The sequence below is a fragment of the Nesoenas mayeri genome, assembly GCF_963082525.1.
Source record: "Nesoenas mayeri genome assembly, chromosome: 10".
In the NCBI taxonomy this organism is placed as follows: domain Eukaryota; kingdom Metazoa; phylum Chordata; class Aves; order Columbiformes; family Columbidae; genus Nesoenas; species Nesoenas mayeri.
The window spans coordinates 23,505,363-23,532,066 of NC_137560.1; the positions used below are offsets into that span (position 1 = coordinate 23,505,363).

The following is a 26,704-nucleotide window of genomic DNA, read 5'->3' on the forward strand; positions in this document are numbered from 1 at the left end:
GACATTCCAGCGTTCCTGAGATTTCGGTGTGCCCAACAAAAACAGGTCTGGAGGTCTTAAAACGGAATGAGATGCGTTACTTCAGTTTTGAGAGTATGGGGTTACACCCAAACTCCTCCTCACTGGCTCCCTCGGTACCCACCTCAGCGGGAGGAGGGTCCCTTGGCGACGGCAAAAGCCGGATTGCTGGTGTTGATGCAGTCGCTTTGCTGGGATGCTCCTGCAGGGAGGGGGTGGCCGGCCGGACCCCGCTGTTGTCCCCAGCACCCCCGCCGTGTCCCGTCCCCCCCGGCACCGCCGGGCCCTGCTGCCTGGGGGCGCGCTGCCTGCCCGGGCCGGCGCCGGGGGAGGAAGAGGAGGGAAGGGAAGAGGGGGAGGAAGGGAGGAGGATGCTCCAGCGGGGCTGAGCGGGCGACCCCAAACGGAGGCGCCTTTGGTGGGTGCAGCCGCGCACCCCGCGCCCGGCTCCGACGGCGACACCCGGGCCGCTGCGCTCCGGATCGGGCCCCGGGGAGCGCGGCCGCCCCGGTTCTCCCCTTCCCCGGCGGTCCGGCCACCCCCTGCACCACCTGTAGCCTCCCCCATCCCCACCGAGGCCGAGCCGGTAGAGCGGCCGCCGCCACCCCGCTCCGCTCCATCCCCAGCCCGGGCTCGGGCGGTGCGGCCGCATCCTGCGCAGCGGCGGCGGGCGGGGCGGCGGAGGGGGCGGGAGGCGGAGAGGACCGGCCACCATTTAAAGCGGTAGCGGCGCGGCGCGGCTCCCCAGTGCCGTGCTGCCGCGGAGCGCGGCGGAGGAGCCGCGGCCAGGGCGGGCGGGAGCGGCCGAACCTCCCCCCCTCCCGGCCCATCCCGCCCCGCCGGCCCGGCCCCTCCGGGCTGCATGAAGGCGCTGGGGAGCGCGGGGCAGCGCCCGGGCGGCGGCAGCACCATGGTCCGCCTGGGCAGGCTCCTGCGGCTCCTGACTCTGCTGAAGTTGCCCTGCTGCCTGCTGGAGTTCCTGCTCTCCGAGGCGGCCCAGGGCCAGGAGATGTACGCGCCCCACTCCATCCGGCTGGAGGGGGACATCACCCTGGGCGGCCTTTTCCCCGTCCACGCCAAGGGCCCCCCGGGCGTGCCCTGCGGGGACATCAAAAAGGAGAACGGCATCCACAGGCTGGAGGCGATGCTCTACGCCCTGGACCAGATCAACAGCGACCCGGACCTGCTGCCCAATGTCACGCTGGGCGCTCGCATCCTGGACACCTGCTCCCGAGACACCTACGCGCTGGAGCAGTCCCTCACCTTCGTCCAGGCTCTCATCCAGAAGGACACCTCCGACGTGAGGTGCACCAACGGGGAGCCGCCCGTCTTCGTCAAGCCGGAAAAAGTAGTTGGAGTGATCGGGGCGTCGGGAAGTTCGGTGTCCATTATGGTGGCCAACATCCTCCGGCTCTTCCAGGTAGGGCTGCGCGGCGGCGGGCGGGCGGGTGGCGGAGCCGCTTCCCGGCGGGCCGGGCTGTGCCGCGGGGCTCTGCCCGCCGGGGTCGGGCGCTGGAGGCGCCCGCGGCTCCCGCCGCTTGGAACTCCGTTTGTGCCCCTTCAGGTGCTTCGTTTGCTTGCCCTCCGGAGCATCTGTTTTCCCTCCCAGCCACGCTCTCTGTTGCAGCGTCCTCCCCCGTCTCCCTTCTCCACCGTGCATGGCACTTTCTGGATTTATCGCCCCATTTGCAAGAAGCAAGCCGTGAAGGGAGGCGGGGGGGGAAGGCGATGATTGAGATGGGTTTGCTTTAGAGAGAAATATGGCTCGGCAGAGACGCGGATGCAAGGCAGCGGTGGCACGGCCGGGACGGGCTTCGCGCATGAAATCTCCGCAGCCGCCCCGGTCCCGGGGCTCCGGGGAGGGTCAGGGGGGCTCTGCCCGGCGGCTCTTGGCGGAGACGGGGCTGCTCTGGGCAGCTCCAGCCACCCGACCACTTTTTGGAGCCGGCTCGGTTCGGGCTCCCTTTGCCATCCGGCAGGGTGCGGAGCCAGCGCACCCCGCGCTGGAACGGGGGCGGCGGGGAAGGGGAGCGGGGCCGTCCCGGGGGCTGGGGGCGGCTTGGCCGGGCTCCGGCTGCAGCCCGGGAGCGCCGCTCCGCGCCGCCGGCCGAGGCTCCGGCAGCTCCCGCAAGCGGCCAGGGATGAGCAGAGCCGGCGGATTGAAGAACCGTGCGTGTGTGTGCGGGGGAGACGCTGCAGCGCCCGCCCGATCCGCTGCCCCCACCCCGGGGCTCGGCCTCGTTGCCTGTTGGGGCACGGAGACCTGTCCCCCCCGCCCCCGGCTACATCCTCCTGCCCTTCTTCCGAGTCCGGGAGAGAGCGTCCCCCGGGGCTGGGGGTGTCCCCCGGGGCTGGGGGTGTCCCCCGGGGCGCTGGGTGCAGCCGCCGGTCCGGCAGTGAACACCGAGTGCTGCTCGGCAGCGATCGCGGGTGCAGTGGCAGTGACAGAACCGCCACCAGATGCATCGTGAGCAGAGGAGTTTTCTCGCTTCCTATCCTACGCCTTCGCATGCGGAAGGTGGTGGTGAGGTTTATTTTTATTTTTGTGCAGCGGGCGGAGAAATCCCCCGCTTTTCCCAGCTGGAAACTCGTGAGGTTTTCATGGCAAACCCACCCAGCAGTCGTCGTTACTCCTTATTCCCATCTGGCCGTTGGTGCCAGATACCCCACCGCATGCAAGATAAATGGAGGGAAGCGCCTTCTCCCACCACTGCCCTTTGCACTGCCCAGCCGGACTCGGTCCTGTCTATTTTGCTGAAAGAACATTAAGGATCTGGTTTTGTTTTTCTTGCTCACCTCCCCCTCTTGGCAAATTAAAATGCAACTTGTACTGCTGCTGGATTCAGCGATGTACTGAATCTCTAACCATTTGTGCGGGTTTAACATGCGGGTCTTCGTACTGAAATGCTGCCTCCGAGCAAGCAGCCCGGCTCGTGTGTGTGAGCAAGCTTGGCATCGCTATGTGTGCTGTACTTGTTTCTGTTCGAGACTTCTTGCATTACAAACACCCCTTCCTGGGCTGCAAAGCAGATGATCTCATGTCCTGCCTGAGCTGGAGCTGCGAAGCTGGTAGGGATGCGAGCGGTGAAGTTGTGCTAAGTACAGGTTCAGCAGGCGCTGTGGGTTTGAGGAGCCAGCGGCTGAAATTAGCCGGCTGCTTCATCCCCAGCCGCCTTCAAGAGCAAATCCTGGGCACTCTGTACCGAGATCTCGCTCAGGAGGAAATCCTGGGCACTGGGAGCCTTTCGTGAAATGCCACAATACCTGCAAAATCCTTGGTATGTTACGTAACGGAGTTTGCAGAAAATAAGACATTTGGGCAGTTTCTGCGTGTAGACATATTTATATAAATCTAAAAAATTTAATGTATTGTGACTAGGCATCTGTTCAAAATTGCCTTTCAACCAAATAATCCAGAAAGCAGGAACTGGTACGTACTGAGAGGGATTTTACTGAACCATGTACTTTACAGTTTGGTTCTCCCTTCTTTAGGCAGATTTTCACGCAACAAAACTGTTCCCTATTGTCCTCTCCTCCTTCAAAACACAGTTCAGACCATGTCCCAGCCAGAGAGAAATAAGAAAGAAAGGGCTATTTTAAGAAGGAGGAGGAGAATTGGACCTATGAAGCAACTAAGTACTGTTGTGTGGAGGTGGGTGAGAAGCTGTAAGTTATTGGAAAGAAAAAAACCAACCACAAAAAACTTATTAACCTCAATACTTTCTGAAGCGCATGGGCTGCTGCAGGAGCTCGCTTCTCCTGGGCCACTGCAGGTTTACTGACCGCGGCAGTGCTGAAAGGTGGGTCATTTGCTCTTGTACACATTTTGCTGCCCAAACTGGCTTTTCCCCAACATCTCATAGATGAAAACTCTTTCCATCTGTGGAGGCCTCTGGGAAGAAATCTCACTGGTGTTGACATTTCTCTGACAGTATCTTGGAAGAGAAATATTTGTACTCTACCTTGACGCAGGGAGAAAACATTTATGATATAACCCCTACAGGGCACAGTGGGGTTTCCTCAGCCAAGTACTGATGCTCAAGGGGCTTTCTCTCCAGGAGGGGTAAAAGTTAAGCTGTTCACCTTCCTCTCTGGATATGAAGCTACAATATCTGTCCATGCAGCTCACCTGTCTGTCCCCAATCTAGCAGAGAGGTTTGGGACCATCTTTAGCTGATGCCAACAGGTGGATCAGCGGGGGAAAACAGCACTGAGGTCCTCTGGTTGGAGCTCATCCATGTAGTTATTGCGTCAAGTTTTGTAGAAGTAAAAAAAATTATGTGAAGGATCTACATTAGACTGGGGCTTTAGGAAAAGTCCCTCCCCTGCCTCTGTCTCCGTCCCCATTTATCCCAGCATCGCACCTTGGATAGAAGATGATGGGATTAGTCGGGGTGAGGGTTTTCCCTGGGGCTGTGGGGATGACACCGAGTCCCAGGTGCTGCTGGAGCAAAGCGAAGCCGTAGCCCTGGCGGTGCCTTTGACTGACGTGCTGCTGCTGCTGGAGCGAAGCTGTCGGGGCTGCTGAGGCTCAGCCACAGCCCAGTGGGTCATCGCTCTGAGTCACCCAGGACGCGCTGATGCCTTGGAGGTGGGCACAGGAATTGCCAATGAGGGCAGGGTGTCTCCCAGCGCCAAGTACGTGAGGATTTCTCTTCCAAAATGACAACTAATGAGAGGTGCAACTGCCCTGCAGAAGCGCGGGCTTTAGAGGAAGGGGGAGGCTTTGCACCCGAGTTCAGTGCCTGTCACTGCTGTGAACTTCATGTGGGACCTTCCCTGAGTTCCTCCAGTTAACATGTTCAGGATCATGCCAAGGTCCATCCTGAGGAGCAGGTCAGACCCACAGCTGAGCCCGGAGCAGAGCTGGGTGTTCAAGTCCCTTGGGAAGCCGAGGCAGACGAGCTCTCACCTTGGAAGGGGTTGAGCTGGGGGTGCCGCTGGCCGAATAGTTTATTTGTGCATCTCCATTATTTAACTTCGTCCTCTCCAGCAGAAGGATGCGAGTGCCTGGCAGGGGTTAATGGGGGATAAACCCGCTGGCAATGTCCCTGTGCAGACCAGAGCTGTTCCCCAGGGGTTGTGTCCCCTCCCTGTCCTGGACACTAAACATTGGGTGGTTCTGTGGACGGGGCGGTGGGCACGGAGGTGCTGCCAGCGCCCCCAGCTCTGTTGCGGTAGCGCAGCACAAGGGGCGATACTGTGTGTGGTGGACCATGGAGATGGGAATGCATAAATATTCAAGTATGTCAAATAGAGAGACTTTTTCAAAGCACAATTCTATTTGAGCGTGCCGATAAATAGTATGCCGATTGTAAATTAAATATCTGTTCTAAAAATAAACCCAAAACAATTTGGAAGGCTGTTTCCAAATGCATCGGGAGTTGAAGGCAATATGTTTTGAGGCTGCTAGTTTTGCATTGTAAAATATATTGTTACTTCACAGTGTCTTAGCTTTCCTTACAAATTTAATGCCATGAAATTCAATAACTAAGCTGAAAAAAAAAAATTGCCAAATGTTTCATCTGCTTCATATTTTCTGGGAGTAGAACCATGCAATATGGGGAATATTAGCATACTGATTTCTTTTTTTATACTAGAAAACTAATTTTTGGGCTCCCTTAGAACTACAGACTTCTCATTACAAGCTTTAATAATGAACTAATTACTGCTTCAGGTTTTTGTCCTCAGTGGATGTAATTTCAAATAGTCAGTCAACAATCGTTCTCTCCAGCCTGAATTTCTCTTTGCTTTTCCCAGTGATGGTTCTTGTGGCCCACAGGGGTGTGTTACCCAGCCCCTTCAGGGGACTCTTGAGAAACCAGCGTGGGATAAAAGACTACAATGAGATTGGGAGTGTAAATTGAAATTTTCCGCATATCCCTTGGGGGCTCTTGGCTGCATTTCCATCCGCGGGCACCTTCCTACTAAATGAGCAAGATGAAAGTTGCAATCCTGCCTTCTGCTCGAGACACATTGAAGCCGGTGGAGATGCGGTTCTTTGCAAAGGAGGGAGCTTAGCAGCGCAGCCCGGGGTTGGATGCCGCTTTGTTTCTTAGAGAAGTGTGTGTGTGCCAGGGCTCGGAGCGAGGATGCTCCTCTGCCAAAGCATCGCCGGGCTGTGGCTGCCGGGGCCGCCGCGGTGCGGGCGCTGCAGCCGCTGTGGTCCATGGGACGCGGCTCAGGAATCAGGGTTGTACGAGAATCACTTTGCAGAACGTGTGATCCCATCATTGCAAGAGATTCTTCTTCTTAAGTGTGTGGCTTTTAATTAATTTTGTGCTGCTCATCCGAGGGCAAAACTTCACGGCATCACTGGAAGATTTGGCCAGTGTATGAATAGCAACGGAAGCAAAGATCTGTCCTTGCCAAAGTGCAGCCAGCAGTCTGAAGGCAGGAGGGTGGCTGAGAATGCTGCAAGAGACCGAGGATGTTTGATTGTGTAGGTTCTAGAGTGTTTCTTTCTTAAAGCTCTACGGCATCTAGTAAAACGTGCAGTTTTACTAAGTTCTCGCAAGAACATTATTGGAGGTGTTATTAGACTTGCAGGGCGTTTCAAACAGTGTCGATAATTCCTTCACTCTGCAGCAAAAGCCTTTGCAAACTGATTGTTCTTCCCTCTCTCTCTCTTGTTGAAGTTTCCGGCAGGAATCCGGGATTTAGGCCCAAAGGTTCCACCTGTAGGTTCTGGGTGCGGAGCCAAAGCCTGGTGTTGAGCCCCTCCTGCTGAACTCGGCTTAAGGAGGTAGTAGGAAATGGCCAATTTAATTGACTGCAATGTACCTGCCACGGGGGGGACTTGGGTTATTGCTGATTTTGGGAAGAAAACTAACACACTCCAGCAACATTTTTCTCTAGATGTTAATATTTTTTTGATTCATTACCAGCTTATTGCGTTTTCTTCTTTTAATGAGACAACACTGGTTGTAGGAAGTGGAGTAATGTTTCGTTATATAAAACGTATTTCAGATACACTTTTCCAGTTAGACTCATAAAGAGAATTGAACAAAAAACTGAAAGCCGGAAGCAGTAACTTTAATTCTTTTCCAAAAATGGCTTTTGTGTTTCTCAGCAAGCTTTCGTTTTCATCAGTCTCTAAATATTTGTCCTTGTTACTGACGCACCTAATACACGTCAACAGGCTGAGCCGTGCCGTTCTGCTCTATTGCTGTGGAAATATTGGGCTCCATTTAGTAGATGCGGAGTCTTATTTTGCTGGTATAAATCAAAAGCAAAGGAGAATCTCTGCCTCAAGAGTTCATGTTTCCACATGAAGCTCCTAAGGGAAGGCTGGAGGTGCTATGGACATGGTGGGTTGGAAGTCAAATTCATTTTCTTGACAGGGCAAAATTCAGTATTAGCGATAATCTCGGCTCTTAATCCATTTTCAAGTGTCTCTCTGTAGACTTTGGGTAGAAGGGACTGCAAAGAGTGCGATTCCCAGTTTACTCTTTGAAATGGAAGAAGGTGACCTCTTTGGAATGACAAATGGAGGGATCATTTTGAGGCGCTAATTTTTATGAAAGAAATATTGATCTGGTTTTGAAACTCATAACACTAATACTGTAAAACTATATGTGCTATATTCTGTATTTCATTCTATTAAATGAGTTTTGCTTGGAGGCATTAAAACCATCCAACGCAATACTCTGCATCACAATATCAGATGTTGTTATTTCTATTTATAGTGGTATTCAAATTAATCTCAATGAGTGACAATGCTGACTGTCTCAGACACAGGACTATGATGAATTTTATCATAATATTGGAAGATACGAAGCATGTAATTAAGGCTGTTTGGAGAGCATGGAATTCAATATAGTGAGGTCATTAGTGTGGTGGAGTGGGTATCCAGGCAGAGAGAAATTTTAAGAAAAACAAGTATTTCTAAATCCTTTCTCATTCCGGATGATTCCCAAGGTCCTATAAAGCTCCAGGCAGTAGAGAAGCATCACCAATTTAGCAGAGACTAAAGCAGGGCCCTGATATGGACCACTACAGTGTGGCAGCCCTGTCCCAGGCCACCGGTCACTCGTGCATGGTCACCAGGGGTTTGTCCCGCTGGAGTGACTCTCATACCTGTTGTCAGGTGAGACATGAGGAAGGGATTGTTGTCCCTGAGGGTGGTGAGAGCCTGGCCCAGGTTGGCCAGAGAGGTGGTGGCTGAACCATCCCTGGAGACATCCCAGGCCAGGCTGGACGGGGCTCTGAGCACCCTGAGCTGGTGCAGATGTCCCTGCTCATGGCAAGGGGGGCACTGGGGGAGCTGGGAAGGTCCCTTCAACTCAAACAATGTGATTCTGCAATTCTATGACCTGCAGACCATGGAGCTGCCATGCAGCTGTACTACATGGGGAAGAGACTCCAAATGGTGGTGGGACCTTCACCTCTGGACGTCGCGCCTGCTCCAGGGACAAGTGCCTCCAGTTGGCAAAATTTGTCAAGTTGTGTTATATTTCCAGAGAAACCATAACTCCAGCAGTGCTGCCCAGCATCTCTCTAATTTAGTCTTTATTGTGATAAGCGACGCTTTTGCTGTGTCATTTGGGAAGCCCTTGTCTTCCCAAGGTCCTGCACTGCCTGGCGTGGCACAGGTGACATCTTTTCACGTGTAGGGCACATCAAACAGCTCTGGTTTTGTTCAAAGGGTAGCCTGACCTGTTGGGGAGAGAGGGGCAGTTAGGACCAGTCTTAAGTTGCAAGATTTCATTCTGATGATGGTTCTGCTTAACGTCTGTGAACATGTTGGTGCATGTAGGTGGACGGGATCCGGCTGATTCACCTGGAGACTTTCAAGCATCACTTTGTTCTGGAACCATCCCGCTCTGGTCCCTCAGGTGTTCCCCTCTCATTTTCAGTGAGGGTCCTGTCGCCAACTCCTCCCACTTCTCCATCCTTCCAGTGAGCCACCTGTCTGGGATGGGACCTGCATAGCCAGTCTGGTCCTAGCAAATACCTGCCTAAGTTATTTTATAAACTTTTCTCAAGAATATTCTACAACCTCCATGAAAGGCTATTTCTTTTCCTCTTAATAGCCAGCTTTTAGCCTCTTTGCTGGAAATCTTCCTGCTTTTGTTTTGACTGTACTTTCACAGCAGGCTATGAGGCTTAAGTGCAACACGAGATGCAATAGTTCTCTTCCTAAAGCAAGACTTCTGCTCTCCCTTCTGTGCGGGAAATGAGGTACAAAGAGTAGAGGGTTTGAATGCTTCAGTGGGGGAGATTTATCTGCAAGATTAACGTGCACTCAGCTGGGACTTGTGAAACTCCCTTTCTCTGATTCAGGCTCAAGATGTTAGCCTGAAGTCCCAATGGTCTGGATGGGCACTAGTGGTTATTTTAAATTGTCTTGTCCTTGTGATGCATTTCCAGTCTATGCCACCTGTGCTAGAAAACGAACAAAAATCCCACAAGAAATTTGCTTTCACAATAGCCCTCGTTTAAAACACTGAATTTTTTTCAAATGAAGACAGTAATAAAATCCCGGTTGTCTCTATCAAGAATCTTGGATGGAGAGGACAGAGGGCTGAGGAGCTCAGGAGCCCTTTGTGCCTCCGTTGTCTCAGATGGAGATGCTTTCGGTGCCTTGCAGGTTTGGTTCCTCTGCTACCATTTTAGAAGTTGTGTAGAGCAAAGCATTCTGCAAGCTTATGTGCAGAAGATTTTCTAATAAATTTATTATTCATAAATATTTTAATAACAGTAATTAGGCATTCATCAGAATGGAGATTTGTTTCAATGTCATTACATTCAGCCTCATAATTATATGCATGGTATTTTTGTGCACAGTGCAAACTGAGTGCAGTTGCTTTGCAGACGTATTGCAGCACGTGGAGGAATTTACATCTGTGCAGGGTTGGCATCAGGCAAGTTATTCAAGTTCTTTTCCAAAGAAAGCCTGACCAGACCGACTGGTGGCAAGTTCCCTTTTCCTTATGAATATGGCCCTTAATTCTGGGAGAGCCGCGTGTTTGCTGCATTCCAAGTACTTCTGCTTGAGAAACACAATTTGCGAAGCTTGGTCCATGTTTTTGTTTTCAGCCACGATGCAGAGGCTGCTAATGTCTAATCCCAGCAATATAAGAGCAATCCCAGCACACTTAGTTTAAACAGGGAGGGTACAACCGTATACTTTCTAATTCAAAAGTAAAACAAAGATCTTCTCTTGTTTCCAGGATGAGCTCAATGTTTGATAGGTCGCTAATGCTCATCGGGAGTTGTGGCAGTGTATCCTGACTATCTCAGTACTTACATTCCATGCTAAAAAAGCATAAAAATAAAAATCAAAGGCAACCTAATTGAACCCCACAATTTTAAGAAGTGTTTCTGTATGGCCGGGGTCAAGTTCGCTGCTGATGGATGGCAGCGGAGCTCTGGCAGCTTTTACCCGTACACCAGCCTGTGCCTTTCTTTTCTATTAATATCTCTTTATTCCCTTTGGAACCGGGTAGGTTCCCCAGTTCTGTGACCTTTGGGGCATCGGGTGTGCTGAGCTGCCCTCAGCGCGGTCGTGTCTGCGGGCAACACATCAGAGATGAGTGTGAAACAATAAGATGCAAATTAATCTAATGGACGGCTGGAAGTGAGTAATTTGCCCTGTTGCCATGAGAGGCCGGACAGCAAAACCAGCAGCTTTACCAGTGCTGGGACAGACAACGTGCCCAGAACCGGTTCCTGTGCTCAGCCCATCAAGGTGGAGTCATAACAGGCAGGATCAAGGCCAAATCCTATTTAATAAAAAAATGGCAGGAATCAATCAAAAGACGCAGGGAAACTGTCAACTCAGATTTGTCTGGAAGTTGTTATGATAATAGAAATGAAATCCAGCACTAATAGAGATGTTCTAGTGATTTTTGAAGAAGGTAATTTTGCAGCGGGACTTGAATGCACAGGCGTGATATTGACAATAAAAATTAGTTAACTGACTTTTTGGGGTTTTGTAGTTTTTATATCCAACAGCAGTACAGAAAATCTCAGAGTATTAGTGATGTAAAGGAAATTATCTTGATAAGGTGTTTATACCTTTACTACAGCAAAGGATTTTCAAAATTAGGAAAGGCTATTGTGATATTTGGGTGCCTTGATTCCCCAGCACGTCTGTGGCAACTCCACGCCTGTTCCAGCGCTTGAACAGGTTTCCCATAGCGGAGCGTTAGTGCCCTAGATGAAGTGATTTGTGAACAGTATGTATGCCATGCTGGAAGTTGACACAGAAGAATTAATTTCTCATCTGCCTGCAGCAGCCACGATGGCATCAGCCCTTGGGGACTTACAGCTCGTTTGCACTCCGTTAGCTGAGCTGGAGCTGTGCAAACCCAGAAGTGACTTGACTTCTTGGAGCGTTATGGACGATGCCAGGACAGCTGCAGAAATCTGTGCCACATCTGGATGGGACAGCGGGCGGATGCTGCGCAGGCTGCAGAGGTGCCCAAGCCCATTGAAAGGCAATTTCCAGCTTGAGGAAAATATATATATATATATTTTGGTGATATGATAAACTGTGAAGGCATTACATCCATGAAGAAATGAAAGCAATCACAAATGAGAGTTTTTCTCACCTGTGATAAATGTATTCTGCTAGAGAATCAAATTGTTATTAAAAAAGCCCCCAAACCCTGTGCTTATTCTCTCAGGAAGAATCTTCTTGCTTTTCAGAAGAAAATAAATACCCCTGAGCACAAAAGCGCTGAGGAGCGAGGCCAATAAGTCTCCTAGGCCGTGTCCTGCTCGATTCAAGCAAAGCTGCTGCTGCTCGAAGAAATCCATCTGTTAGGGAAATAATGGCTGGTTATTCAAATGTGCGTCATGGCTGCATCTGTGATGAATGCACGTATGTGAAATAAAGCTCATACTTGTTTCTGAGTATACATCTATGCTTCATATTATAATATACACTTGATATTTAAATATATAATGGCTCTTTCCTGCTTATATTAACCAGCAGCTGCTCATGGCTCTAAGCTCTGCTCAGCCCCAGGGAAAACGCCGCATTTGGGGCAGGTTGGGGACCCTCTGATGGGCCCCAGGGCACGTTTGCATGTTTGCAAACACCCAGATGTGGCAGCAGCAGGACACATCATTCATGGGCGAAACTCTGAAAGAAGTTGTATCGGTTCATCAAAAATATGAACTGTTCCACAGGGCAAACCATCTGATTTGTGATACCTCTGTGCGGCAAATCATTATATTCATTTCTATGCAATGGTTTGTTTATACAGATTGCTTTGGTTTGCCTTTCGCTACTGTTTTAAATTGAGTTTTTGAGCAATAACTGTGTGTGTCTCCCTCTTCCCCCGCTGCGGTTCCTCCTCAGCCCCGAGCAGCCTGGGGAATTGGTCTGACGGCTGATCCCAATCTCCAGGGCGAATTTGAGATAAGATGCTATTGGGTTCATGAAATGAAGTTTTCCTTTCGTGTGCCATTATAAAGGTATCATTGAGCCAGCAAAATTAGCAGATCATTCTTTTTGTCTTTCCTACTGCTTTCGTAGAGCATGGTAAATCTTATCACCTAAATGGCAATAAATACAGCACACATTAAAAAATAACAAAAATAATGAGGTCTAGTTTAAACACACAGTGAGGAGAAAACACAATAATCTTTCTCAATTGAACTGCGTATTGTTCATGAATCTTTTTGTCATATTTGTTGACTGAGGGTTTTGTTTTTTTAATGTGCTCCATGAAGACAAATTAAAAACGCCAGTTGGTTAATGAAATAAAATTGCACTGAGGTTTGTGCTGCTTTGCATCTCAGTTTTAAACTTGGCGTTATACCCTTGCAGTTATATAGTTACTGACATATAGTTACTACCCATATAGTTACTATATCCTGACATATAGTTACTATATCCTCAGAGTTTCTCAGTGGGGGGTGAGATGGAGTTTGGGCTGTAGCAGCGGTTGGGCTACAAAATGACCTTGGGTAGGGTAGAAAATGCCCCCTGGGGGTTGTCAAAGCTGCTAAGTGGAAATAAAGTACATTTCCAGTTCCTCCCATTTTCGTTTTATCCCAGCCTGTGTCTGAAAACCAAGTCATTATATTGATTATGACTGTAAAACTTCATAAGACATTCTGGTTGTAACCGGTGGTATCCCTTTGGGGAGTGTTTCAGTGGTGAGCATTAAGGTTTCGGTGAATCCCTCAGCCCCTTTGGGTGATCCCTTTGCCATGGTCCACATTTGCAGGCTCCGTTTCTTAGTTTGCGTTGACTAAATCCACGTTGCCTTTGGTTGACCGGTGGGTTCCATAGGGATGCTGCTCCCTCCCGTGTGTTTTGCCATGGTCCGTGGTGCTCCCCTGGTGACACGGGGACAGTAGATGACACAGGACGCAGTGACCACCACAAATCCCTTTGGAAAGCTCATGTGCTCAGTGAGTTGCCCGGGATACTTACCGCAGGGAAGGGGCATATTCGGCTAAATGGCAGCCTGTCACTGCACCGAACAAAACACTCTCATAAGCTGCAGCAATTTTAAAAACAGAAACCAGGGAGAAAATGGACTCGCAGGTACAGAGCACTCAGACAGGGAATTGGCGCTAATGCTGGGGATGGAGACCGGGAGCTGCAGGAGGCAGCAAAGTTACCGCTCTCATCTGTCTCCCCTTATCAAATGTATTTTTGGTTGTAATTTGGACAAAGAACTCCCTCAGACTTGAACTTGTTCTGGTGTGGCTGCGGGGTCCAGGCTGGGTGTAGCAACCCCACGGCCGCTCTGGAGGGCTGGATTGCTTTGGAGAAACCTGCCTTGTATGAACTCTGTCGGGCCCAGATTAGATAATATCTGATACCCAAAAGTAGCACATGACCTGGCTGCGGAGTGTCGCAGATGAGTACTTGCTGTGAGCCTCGGCACCTCTCAAACTTGACAAATTTATTGTCAGAACAGCAAAAAAAGGAAGAAAAAAACGTTTTCTCTCCAGGTCTTTTTCCCCCCCCCCATCCCTGTCCCAGCGCTCACATTAATTAAGCAAACATGGTACAACCATTTTCCTTAACGGCTGGCAATGTGTAGTATGTACAGTTAGACTTCAATCCATCACCAGATGCAAAAGCCACAAAGCACTTCAGTTTCTTTGTGAAGGGCACACAGCTCAGCTCAATTTCAGGTGTCACCGATATAAGACAAATATTTAGAAGACATTGTTTGTTTGGTTTGGACCTGTGAAATCCACCCTGTCACAGAAACCAGGGTGTAGCTCAACAGAATTTGTGTGCAGGGTACAAACCCTTCACCATGAGGACGGTCCTGAGGACGCGGGTCTGGAAAGCCGTCCAGCGAGGCTTTGAGCTCAATCGGGGCTTCTGATTGCCAGTATCATATTAAAAATACAAAAGAGGTTGTAAAGGCAGTGCATAAACACCCGGCTTTTTGGCTGGAGCGGCTGGTCAGCGGGATTACGGATTGCCATTATCCCAGGTTTTTGCTCATTTAGTTTCACAGATGAACACAAAATCTACCCATAAATAACCAACTCAACGTCATCTTCCACAGTTTTGAAAAGAGAGAAACCTCGCCTATAGGCTAACAGACTAGTAAAGTGAAGTGTCTTCTCGTGCAAAACAAAATCCTATCTACTTTTAACAAGGTTTAATCTCTAACTGCCAGGATTGCTGACTTTTCAACAACTTGTCGTTGCTTGAGAGTCCCAGTTGATTTGGAGAAGGATTGAAATACATGTACGCATGTTGGCCATTAGGCAGTATTACCATTACTGAGTTTGGTCAGGTGGATGTGCTGGTACCATTAACAGCTTTGACGTAACGGCAGATGGAAAGGATTGTGGTGAAATCTGGTTTCTGCACTGGCTGAAACTTGGCCTAAAGTAGCTTTGGGTGTGAACCAAAGTGGATCTGGGTGGACATGGAGTTGTGTGAGTCTTAACGCCAGCCTGTGAGAGGATCAGCGCCTTTTTCTTGGCAGCACAAAGGGAATCAATGATCTCTGTAACTTCTGTGTAAGAAACCTTATCCCTGGAGTGGCAGAAGCAAAACCTGGCTTTTGGAGCTTCGAAAATGCAGGTGGTTGGTACCGGAGCTCTGGTAGGACCAGCTCAGTTTGACCTGCCGAGCACTAAGCACTGTGAAAATCCAGCCCGCTGAGATTTTGGGCGTTGCTGCGATGGATCCTAAGAAGAGGCCAATATATTATAGTATTTTTTAATTTGTGTTAAAATGAACTTCTCATGTTAATTACTTGATTCCCCCCTTGCACTTTATCATGTATCTCCAGATGAGTTTTTCAATTCACACCTTGGTGACAAGAACGTTATTGTGGGGAGCAGCGATCACAGCTCTGCTGGTGATGTGTCCAACCAAGGGCATTGGCGGCTCCTGGTGGAGCAACAAAGCAACAAGTGGAGCTGTCTGGGTAAGAGTAGAAATGGGATCATACGCTTCTTCAAGATGTGATCACGCTCTTCAGACTTTCATAAAAATAAGAGCCCCTATCCAGGCAGAAAAAGCACTTAAAGCTTCAGATATATTTTAAAAAACCTCGCAGACATAAGCCTGCCCAAAAGGCTCAAAACTCAAAGACATTATGAAGTTTTAACACAATTATTTTAAAGGGACTATAGATATTCACAGTAACTTGTGGCCAGAGGAGCTGGGATTGTTGAGAAGTCGTGTGAATACAATTGCAATGGCAGTAAAATGGCAAAGCTCTAGGTAAGCTCTGAGGTGCTCAGGATGTTTCTCAAGACTTTTCTAGGATAGAAAGAACCTAAACATGAAAAAAAATCAATTATAGGCAGTTTTAAAATTTTAATTCAGTAGATTTCGGCACTTTGACAAGTGAATACAGACATATTAAAAATGTCTTGTGCTCTTCAACTTAAAAATGCTCCCTAGTACAAAAAGTGGTTGAAATTTGATTAAAATCTTCTATAGTGAAAAATGGTACTTGTGCGGTGTTTGAAATAGAGAATGTAAAGCTAATTCATGTGTGCTGGCGTCCCAGCAGCGACCGCGCCGTGGGGCCACGGGGACCCATCACGTTGATGCTTTTGCACTTTTTGACTTTCTCATGTTTAATTCACTAATCCAGTGCTTTGGCTGGTGATTTTGGCATCCCAAGCGCTTGATCCTCTTCAAAGAGTTGACATTCTCTCAGTGCATTAATTCCCCTCTGGCATTAAGATGATAAGGTATTGATGAGAAACCTTGGAAGATTAAGACTTGAATTGAGTAAGAGGAGGACTAACCTTAATTAATGCGTGTTCCTGCTTCTTTTATGCCAGTTTATCTTCTCTTCATTAATGTTGTTTAAAGTACATTATAGATACGTGATTATAGACTTATTTCAAAATGCGATGGTGAGTAGTTGGCATGATCCAACCAAAGGTGATGCTTAGATGGCAAGAGAAAAAGTAGTTAGCAATGTGGTTAAGCCACCTGCACCACAGGACTGTGCTGAGGTGCCTCCTGGCTGGAGTTGGCCTCTCTGTCTCTGGATTAAATGAAAATTAAACCGAGCAGCCTCATGAATCTTCTTCAGCTATGCCAGTTTTTATTGACTCCTGTAATTGCCCTAATGAGACACTGCATTTAAGTTGTCTAGTCGCTCCCACCCACTAGTTTTTCTCTTGCTTTTCTGAAAGTCTGTTTTTCACACGGGCTGCTCCCGTATGCAGTTCTTTACATTAACGGTCTTTAAATGACAGTTCTTCTATATCTTTTTTAAAATGTTCTCTGGGGAATTATGCTTCAAACAGGGAAATTGTGTGTTTCATTATCAAAAAGGGTTCAGGCTTTATCAGAGTCTTTTTGTTATAGTTGTCAGGGAGGTTTTTATTATTATTGTTAAATTGAATAATGGGGAGGAACCTGTTCTTAAGTCTTTGTACAAGAACTAAAATTTAAATCCAGATAAGCCTGCTCTGTTTGTAAAAGTGACTTTTTAAGGTTAACTGCATTTAGTTACAATCATTGGCTTTGTTACTTTATCTGAATTAGATAGCAAGGGGTTTTGCAACTGTAATAAGGGAGGATTGAACCCAGCTTTTAAATGTAGATTGGATATCTGGTGGTTATTTGTCAGGGACTGTTATTTGTTGGTAATGGGAAGAAACCGTCAGCCGCTCAGGGCTGGCAGGGACGGAGCCTTTGGGGAGGGGTGTGGAAAGAGAAGCTTCACAAAGACCTGGAGCTGCAGGAGTACAGAATATTGCATTTTGGGTGGGGAGTGGGATGCTCCCCAGGTAGAGCAGGTGGGACCCACTACCCTGTTCATGGTTCCAACAAGGACACGTTGGGCAGCTCTTACTGGCACTGCTCATTCTCCTAAACCTCAGTCACTTGAGCCAAATATTATAATTATGGACCATTTTCCTCTGGCTTTTCCCTGTTAATGAATACAGGCAGCTCTGCCGGTACCGGAGCATCCTCACCCACAGCTCACTGGTACCATCACCAGTTTGCGCCACCTCCAGAGCCGGGCTCTGCACCAGCAGCTTGGCCGGAGCATCATAAAGCTGGAACTATCGCTGCACTGGAGCCGGGATGCTAATTATTGTTCTGCATCAAGTCGGTGTTATTCAGAGCCATCAAACATCCCTGGGATGGCAACAGCTCCCGACTTCTTGGGGCTGGGATGGAAGCTGAATAAGCAATAAAGAGATGAAAAGCCGGGATGTGAGCGAGCTCCTGCAGCCAGGAGTCGCGGCAGCGAGAAAAGCAGAGGCAGCGCAGTGTAACCTTTGGAAATGTGGGTCAAGTTCAGCACATACATTTGAAATAGCCTTGTCAAGAAAAAAAAGGAAAAACAAAAAGGAGGAATAATTTGAAAATTTACAAAAATATTCATTTGAGCATATTAAGGCCACTCCAGACTTTGGGGAGCTAACAGTTCAGAGAAAGCACAAAATGTAAATACTTTATATAATCTTTACTGTGACCATCATACTCACTATGGCTACGAAATGCATCATTTTTTCTTTCGGATGCTGACATTTGTTGACAAATAGGAAGAAGACAATCAGGAACAATCCTCTGGGATTGTTTTGGTGTTACGCTCTGGGAACTTTCCTTGTAATTACCACAGAAAGGCAAATTGCAGCCGGCACTTTAAAATAGCAAGTTTAGATACCGACCTTTTTCAAAGACTTTGATGAAAGATGCGAAAAATTCATTATAATATTTCTAATTTCCCAACATTAAAATAGGAAAGACTTTCTCAATGTGCATCTTCTCAAATAGTTATTGTGAAATGTCCTAGTTTAACAAAGGTCCCTTGAGTCTATGCATGCCAATGAACTGCACTATTGAATTTATAAATTGGTGCTAATATACGCTCTACAAAAGGAGAGGGTTTCTTTCTGTGTATATGTTGCTGTCATACAATTCATTACTGTAGTATAAATGCTTGAATGAGTTTGGTCTAAAGGTGCATAAATATATTTAAATAGATTTAAAATTAGGACTATTAAAATAACTACACAAATCCCCTAAGAGCATTTTGGTGCAAAATTAAACTCAGGACACACACGAAATATAAAAACTATATATATGATTATAAATGATTTAATCATTGTCATGAGTTGTTTTTTATTTAAAGTCATAAGAAAGCTCAAAAATAATCCTTAAAGCCATTTCTAAGGCGGTAGGGAATGGAAACAAAAGCACCTGAGTGCGGGTCACTCTTAAGAACAGGCAGAATTCCGGCTTGGTGCCAGTTGGTTTATTTTGCTGTGAGTGAGGTTGTTTGGGGGGTTTATCATTGACTTGAAAGACCCTTAACCAAACCCATCCTTCAAAGACACAATAAGGCAGTCCCTGCTCAAAAGAATTTACCATCTAAGCAGAAAAAAACCAACAAAGGGATTGGAGGAAAGATGCTTTATCTCCCTCTTGCAGATGGAAAATGGAGAAACAGTACAGATTGAATCACTTCTGATGGTTTGAGGCAATCTGTGCAGTCAACTTCCATAACCTGAGTCCCCATGACCACAAAAATCACCCTTCCCCATCCAAACAATGGGGTGGAAGGGAGTGTTCTCCACGGGACACAACTTCTGTGCCTTCTTCCTTGCTTCTAGGGCTTGATGTTATAGAATCATACAATCGTTCTGGTGGGAAAAATGATCAACATTATCGAGTCCAACCATAACCTCACTGTGGCACTAAAGCACGTCCCTAAGAACCTCGTGTTCACACCCTGTTGTCCTTGGTACCCTCCACGCTGCTCCGAGCATCATCTCAAAGGCCAGAGGAACCTTCCCTTTAGAGGGCTGGGACAGCTCTACTGTGTGTTGTTGAGATTCCTTATCATCAGGTGAACTGTTGACAGTAAGCCAGGTAGTTAATATTAACAACAGGTGAAAAGGAGAGTCCTTAAGCACTTGTTGCTGTATATAAAACTTAAAGGATCAAACTATCAATATAGGGGGAGATAATGCTATTCTCTTTAGAAAAGAAAATAATGTAAGGGGGGAGAAAAACCATTAATGCCTCAGGGAAGTAACAGCGTGTGCAAGGGCGGAGCAGGTGTGGAACGAGATAATTAGGGTGACACAGGTGGGATCAATTAGTAGGTGGTAAATGAGAGGAGCTGTGGGGAGAGGGGCAGTAGGAGGTTGAGCTGCGTGGAGGAAAGAACATAGTCTCTTTTGGTGAGTGCATATTTAAACTGGCTTGGGGTAATTGTTGTTGCAAGCTGAAAATTTGGATGCTGTAAGGTGCTGTGTTTAGAGGATATGTTTTTGTAAAGGAATATCAGGAGCTAATCTTAGTGAAAAGGGCTCTTTAACTTTCTTCTTGATGCTGCCAGTACTGGAAGTTGCTAAAGAAGGTTCCTCTCTTGCTATGAAGCACCTGAGACTTGAATTTCACCCCAGTAATTCCTGTCTGTCCCCTTCTGTCCCCTGAAACCCCACAAATCCATGTGTTAAGCAGCCCCTTGGATGGGTGGAAGGAACTTTTATCCAGCGCAGTAGTCAGCACTGCACTGGGATGGGGAACTTTGCTGGAACCTTCTCCTGGGCCTCCAGAACTGAATGGAAAATTTGGCATTAATGAATCTAAGCTTGTAGGAGAAATCTGACTTGCAACGGAAATTCGGGTACTGGTTCTTTTTTTAGTGGAGTGTGAAGTGTCTCACATGTACCTTAGAGAAGGTTTTCACCTAAAAGGAAGGAAAGGAGCACTTTGGAGTTCATGCTGTGAGTTTTCTACAAAGAATGACTTTAAATGCATTTTTTGTAATGCACGACTTTGTTTATTTTAAAAAAGCCTGCATTATTAAATTTGAGTTTGTCTATGCAAACAAACATGAATTATTTTGCTAGCTCAAGTGTCTTCTCAGTCACCCATAAATAAGAAAATGACTTGAAAGTGCAATTGATCAAAAATGATGCATTGAGTTTTTCCCCACAGGGAGGCCATTGAATTCGGAGTTCTGTCAGGCCGTGAATTTCTCACTCATGCACAGAAAGCCTTTCTCCTTCAAAGCTGCCTTTCATAATAATATCTTTGTTTTGTGCAAATGATGCAATAATTCAGCTAAATCTGCCCTCATTGAGGAAAAATAGAAATGAATTGTGTGTGACACGAATGAATTTCCAGCCGGCTCGGTGGGAAGAGGTAAACAGGGCTGACGGCTCCGGCTCTCTCCGGTGAATTTGGGTCTGGCCGGTGGGTGCTGTGCCCAGAAGATCAGCAATGTTTCCAATGGCACGTAGGGAAATGTTTTTCAGCATGGTTTGTTCTCCTTGAGCCTTTGGAGCTGCTTGTACAGCGGGGAATAATAAAAGCAGATGGTTTCTTGCACATGCGAGCAGCAGCCAGGGAAGAAAGAGGCTTTAATGTTTGGGGGTTTTTCTGTCTGCAAAGTGAGTTTGATTCAAATTTTGTTGAAAAGCACTTGTGTTAGCTTGAGAAATGGTATGCGGTTACTGTTTCCCTATATATATATATATGTATTTAGTAATGTAGGAAGTGGACTTGGTATTGGTGTCAACCATCAGGAGCTGGGTTTGCACTGAACTGGCAGCTTTCAAAGACTGTGGGTGAACAGGCGCTGCCCTGGTAGATCCCGTTGCCATCAGCAGTAAATATCTCCTAATTATCGCTCATCGGTGTCACCCACAAGGGCAGATTTCCCTGGGAGGCTGTGGGACCAGCACATTTTACCACCTCCCTGGCTGGGATTTTCCCTCCCAGCTGTTGCACTTTGTCTTCTGCATTATCTGAGGGGTCTGGAATTAGCAGCATCAAGAGAATTTTGACGAGATCAGGTGTACGGTTATAAGTGGATTATGCAATGTTGGCTGTAAAACTGAAGTTTAATAAATGGGTCAAACTTATTCCGGTTCAGGGAGCTAACGCAGCCATATTCCCACGCAGAGAGCCCAGCATCGCTGCAACTTAACCTACATGTTACTGGTGTTAGGACAGATGCACTGAAATTAATTTGGTCTGTGTGACCTACATAGTTACACAAGGTGGAAATGATAAGAAATAAACAAGAAGATGAGAACGCATTAGAGCAAATCCTATTTTTGTCCTATTTTTTCTTTCCCTGCCTGGTGAATACTAATGTACAAATCAAAGGGATATGGTGAAAAGTGTTTTAAATAACCAGCCTTGTTAGAGGCTGGTGAGATGGGAAAGGCTTGTCGTTATGCAATACGAAGGAGTGAGGTGTTCTTTACATGCAGAAGGGGAAAATAAGAAGCAAAACCTACAGTAAAATCCTTTTTCCTGAAGAAAGGAGCCAACCCTTATGGTCGCTGCTCTGGACCCTCTGCACAGCAAAGAAACGTACCTTGAGTTGGCTTTTGGTTGGCACTGGAAGGTGTGGCTACTGAACTCTAAGCTCTATTTTAAAACAGTGGGAAAAACAAATAGGAGATTCTTAAAAACCTAAGATAATTGAAGTTCCATATGTGGTGGGGAGTCCATGCTCCTTGGGGAGGAGGTGACAAGCTGGGAGTGTCACCTCCTGCCACTGGGCTGGCCGGTTGTCCCACCAGGCTGGTCCCTGGGCCAGAGGCTCTGGGGAGATGCTGGAGGGGGAGATGGATGCTGAATTCAAGCTGGATTTAGAGATGAATTTGGAAAATTTGGGGAAACGACAGCAAATTAAATCAGCTGTGTGCTATCTTGTGTATATCATGTGTGCGTAGGAACACACCCGGATTCAGCTGTTCCTGCTGAAACAACAAAACCTCTGAGGACCACCTGCTAGGCTGGCTTCTTATTTTGTTCCTAACTTAAACCTGTAATCTTGGAGAGAGCAGGGAAATGATTGCTAAAAAGGCGCAGAGTGTGTCTGAGGATGTTATGTAACTGAATTTTGGAGAACCGAGGGGAGGAGGATTAATGATGCTTTTGGAATGCTGATATCTGCCTGAGATGCTGGGGGCTGAGAAACAAGTAGCTGAATACAGGAGTAAAGGGCTTTAATGAAAGGGGTGTATTAAGTAAAAGACATGGAGCAGAAAAGTCATGGCTTACAGGTAATGGTAGGATGAAATCTTACACATAATTAAGCTAATGAGGCCAGGGTGCAGCTCTAATGAGAAAGGTGCCGTAGAGCCCGAGAAGCTCCTGCTCGGGGGGTTATTCTGCAGAGGGGAATGGACTTGAATGGGCTCCCAGGCTTGGAGTTCCTGGAGCATCTGATTTACTGATTTCTCTTGCTCGAAAGGAGAAGAACGTTAAGGATCCAATTTCAGTGTTCCTGGCTTCGTTTAGTTCTCAGGTTCCTGTGATGATGAGGCTTACTCAGCACTGTGCTTCCCATGCTGGGGTGTGCAAATGAGCTTACCCATTATACAACTTGCATCGCTTATTCTCTCCCAGTTTTTGTGCTCAGGTATGTTCACCGCCTTCCCGCGTGTCCTCTCCATCCTTGGTGCCCAACACACATACTTTTATCTCTTTTTTTCTTTTCCTTTTTCACTCCACCCTTTCTTCCCATCAGTCCATTGCAATCAGGAAAGATCACTAAAATGCTGTCTTTTAAGGGTATCTGTTTATTCCCTTTGAAGAAGATGTGGTGAAGTGTTTTCTAGAGGCTTTTCTTCATGTACACAGAACTGCAAGAGTTTGTGCATCTCTTGGGTTTTGAATCTAACTGCACCGGTCTGAAACTACCCCATTAAATAGCAATTATCATAAATCATCACAAGATGCTGTTCAGATTAAATATGCTCCTACCGGGTCTTTCTGTCTGGAAATAAAACCAAGTGAAAAAATGTTAACATGAAATGAGTTGGGTATTCCATGTTGGTTTTTTCCTGCTGAGTTGGTGTCTTGGTTGAGTTTCTTGTGAGTGGTTACATTAAAAACATATGTCTTGTGAACTTTATTGGTATCTAAACTTACCCTGTTGCATGTTCTTGGGTTTATCTGCCCTTTGGCGCGGGGATGGGCTCAGACTAAAGGCACATTCAGGCCCAAGGGGATGAATTAATTCTGGTTCAGGTTGTTCAAGCTGCATTAGCTCTGTGTGCAAACCTCCTGCAGGACTGGCTGTAGTTTGGTTTGCTTTAATTCACACTGGAAGCGGATTAATCCTACTTCAGCCTTATAGTGAGTAAGTGTTGATACGAAAGGCTGAATCGAGGTGGTTTTATTTCTGAATTGACAGAATTAATATTTGAATTGTTGCCATATGGGCAAGCCCCAGATAGTTTTACTGACTTCCAGACCACAGCAGAGGAACTGCTGATGTATGTGTGCTTGTTTCTAAGCTTTGCAAAACGGTGCTAACGCCTTAAAATGTGCAAGGAGCTCATGTTAAGAAGTGAAGGAGAACAAAGGAGGGAGACATTAATTTTCTTTGCCTTTCCTGGTGCCGGTTTCACTGTGCAGAAGCGATGATGAATACATGGAATGTTTTCCAACTGATTTCTGGGTCATTTCTCCCATTGCTTTTGAAAATGACTAAGCAGTATTTAATCCAGTTTTACAGATACCCAGATCAGAAATTCTGCTTTCCCTGGAGCAAGGCCGGGTGCACATCCTGGCTTGGACCTTTCAGCCTATGCAAACCGCCACTGCCCGCTCCGGGGCGCACAGCAGCTATACCATAACCTATAGACACAGCTTACAGCAGTGCTGTCTACCAATGGAGGTGTCATTCATAATCTTGACAAAATTTATTGCTGCTGTCCGTTCTTTTTACATCAAGTATTGTCACTAAGTAAGTGGGATGCATCAGATAATTCCCCCTTTATTTATTTTTAGCTGCTTATCCTGTGAAATGGGAAAAAGGGCAATTGGTGTTCCCCACCCCATCCTGGGCGCGTGGAAATCTTGTGATGAAAAGATCAGGGAGGCTATTTTTCATTAATATCATTTGCATACTCCTATAGTGTAGAAGATGATGTAAACCAGGTTCAAAGTTGGCAGTTCTGTTCAAGCACAGCTATTGTTTGATAGGAAGTTGTGTAAAATGTAATGTATCTCCATAACTAAGGTGGTGTTGGCACTTAGTGGGAAACTGCAGAGTTTGTGCCCAAGTTGTATCAGTATCTGCTCAGAGGTGGAATTCACTGGTCCCTCCTTCCCCTGGCTCTGTACTATCAAGCAACCTGCTCGCTTGGAGCATTCTGGTCTCTTTTTCTGCTTTTTGTTTGAATTTTGTTTAAACAACAAGTGCCCGATCCAGATGCTAAGCCGTGCAAGCTTTAGCAACATCTGCCACCTTGGCAGCCTCCTCAGACAGTTGTGTCAATGGTTTCGGAACAGATTGGCTTTCACAATGGCTGATTTAATCTATTGGGCACTATTTTTCTTTCTGACTCATCTTTGAGTAAGTTTGTGCCAGGCTGAATTGATTGTAAACCCTTGTACAGTCCCTATAAACAAATCTGTGCTTGTAGCAAAACAGGGCATCGACCTAAGAAATATGCGAGCTGTTCACACCCTGCAGGAGAGGCTTTTGCAGTTCCTTAATTACAGATGTACATCCAATTAAAAGTAATTTCTAAGACAAATGTTACTTGGTGATTAAAAAGCAACAGCAAATATATATATATATTTTATAAACCTATGCATTATTTTTTTAATGCATTAATAATAATGCGTTGCTGTGTGTTATTTGGAAGACCTGTCTGTAACGTCTGTCACGCTTTGGTGACAGACAGTAGCACCATCTTGGCACTAGGTGGGTTGCAAGCTCAGTTTGAAGCCTGAATTACAAAAACAAGGGGCTTGGACCTCCCTGGCTTGAATTTTACTCTGCCCAACTGAGCCTTATGGTCTTTATTTTGCATTAGTTGCTTGCTGTTATTCTGCACCGAAACTGCCTCGGGCAAATCTGCCTTACAGAGCAAGGAGGAGGTCGGATGTTCCTCAGTTTGGATCCAAATCACTTCCTCTCATTCAGCAGCCTTTAAAACAGATAGGAAAGGGTAAATGTTTGCATTAACTCTAGGGTGGCATTTCTACTTGACTGAAGTCATTGAGCTTATATCAGGCTGAAGGGTCTGATCCAGATGCTCGTGAAACCGATAAATGTCAGACCCTTCCGCCGGGGTTTGATTCGTAACCTGATCGTCTGCTAGAATAACAAAATCTGGCCGTGCGGAGCAGATGCTGCTGGAATAGCGGAGTTGGACTTCTTGTGATTAAACACCCAGCTGGCTGATAGGTTGTTCTGTGTGCAAATTGTAACACCCTTTTAATAACTACAGGTACCGGCAAAAGAAAATACGGTGGGAAATACTGCAGGGAAAGTGGGTGAATGAAAGGAGAACACGTCTGCACATGTTTCACTTCTCTAAGATCCCTAATGAGAGGCCGGTGTTCATGATGGTTTGAACAAGTTTGGGGTGAGAAAGCTGCTTTCATCTCTGCCAATCCCGTAGTGATTGCTTAATTCATTGATCAATCACTTCAGTATCTGTCACCTTCTGGAAGTGATAATTCAGGAAAATAAAATGAATCCTTGATGGCAGGATGGCTCAGATGGACCCGAACCAGAGCCAGGAGGTGTGGGAACAGATTGCTGCTCTTCTTTAGTGATCTCTGTGTGTGTTAGTGCCTCTTCTGCCTTGTGCGTGACTTTAAATAACCTCGTCAGCTCTCGCTGGGGTGTTGTGGAGGTGGATGGAAGTCGCCTGCGCTTGCTGTGGGAGGTGCTGGTGGTGGCAGGTCCAGGCGGGCAGGAGACTCGTGGTGCCTTCACACCAGCCCTTGAGGAGCGTCCGTCTGCTGGCGGGGGCAATGCAGACGGAGCGTTTCTCCTGCCCGTGTCCCGGAAAACAATTTTGCTTTATTTTTTCCAAGGCAGGACTTAAAACTCCCATTCTCTGTGGATCACTTCACACTCTGGCATCCTCTCTTTCCAGAGGAGCCATAACTTTTATGAACTTCTGTGGGTGATGTTGTGTATCACGGCTGAGTTATGTTCTTTCCTGAGTTATGTGGGAAACCAGATTTCAGCTGCTTTTCTGATTCATTCCTCTGGTGGTTTATTTATTTATTTTTTTCCCACATCCTGTGAGATTTATGTCAAAAGACTTATTTGGTAAAATCTGCTGCATTACAAGCTTTATGCTGCTCAACAGGTCAGACTAGATAAGGGTAATATCTCCTGAAACTCTGTTTCTTCTCCCCTTAATCTTTGCAGTCCTGTTTTTCATGAGACCTGACATTTCTATATGGGTGAATCCATTTCTGGAAGTTAATACGCTTGTTTAATACATAGGGGTGCGGATTTCTGATGTCTGATAG

The 26,704-nt window shown here is 46.8% G+C and overlaps 1 protein-coding gene across 2 annotated transcripts in view; it reads left to right on the plus strand.

Moving 5' to 3' along the window:
* Positions 1-913: 913 nt before the first annotated feature.
* Positions 914-26,704, plus strand: part of GRM7 (glutamate metabotropic receptor 7) — a gene marked incomplete at both ends in the record, with an annotated part of 242,321 nt that continues 216,530 nt past the window's right edge. The window contains one exon of one of the 2 annotated variants that reach the window (XM_080350516.1): positions 914-1,438. In XM_080350516.1, the coding sequence (XP_080206642.1) occupies positions 929-1,438 (510 nt within the window). The remainder of the gene's footprint in view (positions 1,439-26,704) is intronic. The other variant, XM_080350517.1, reaches the window with a different exon arrangement.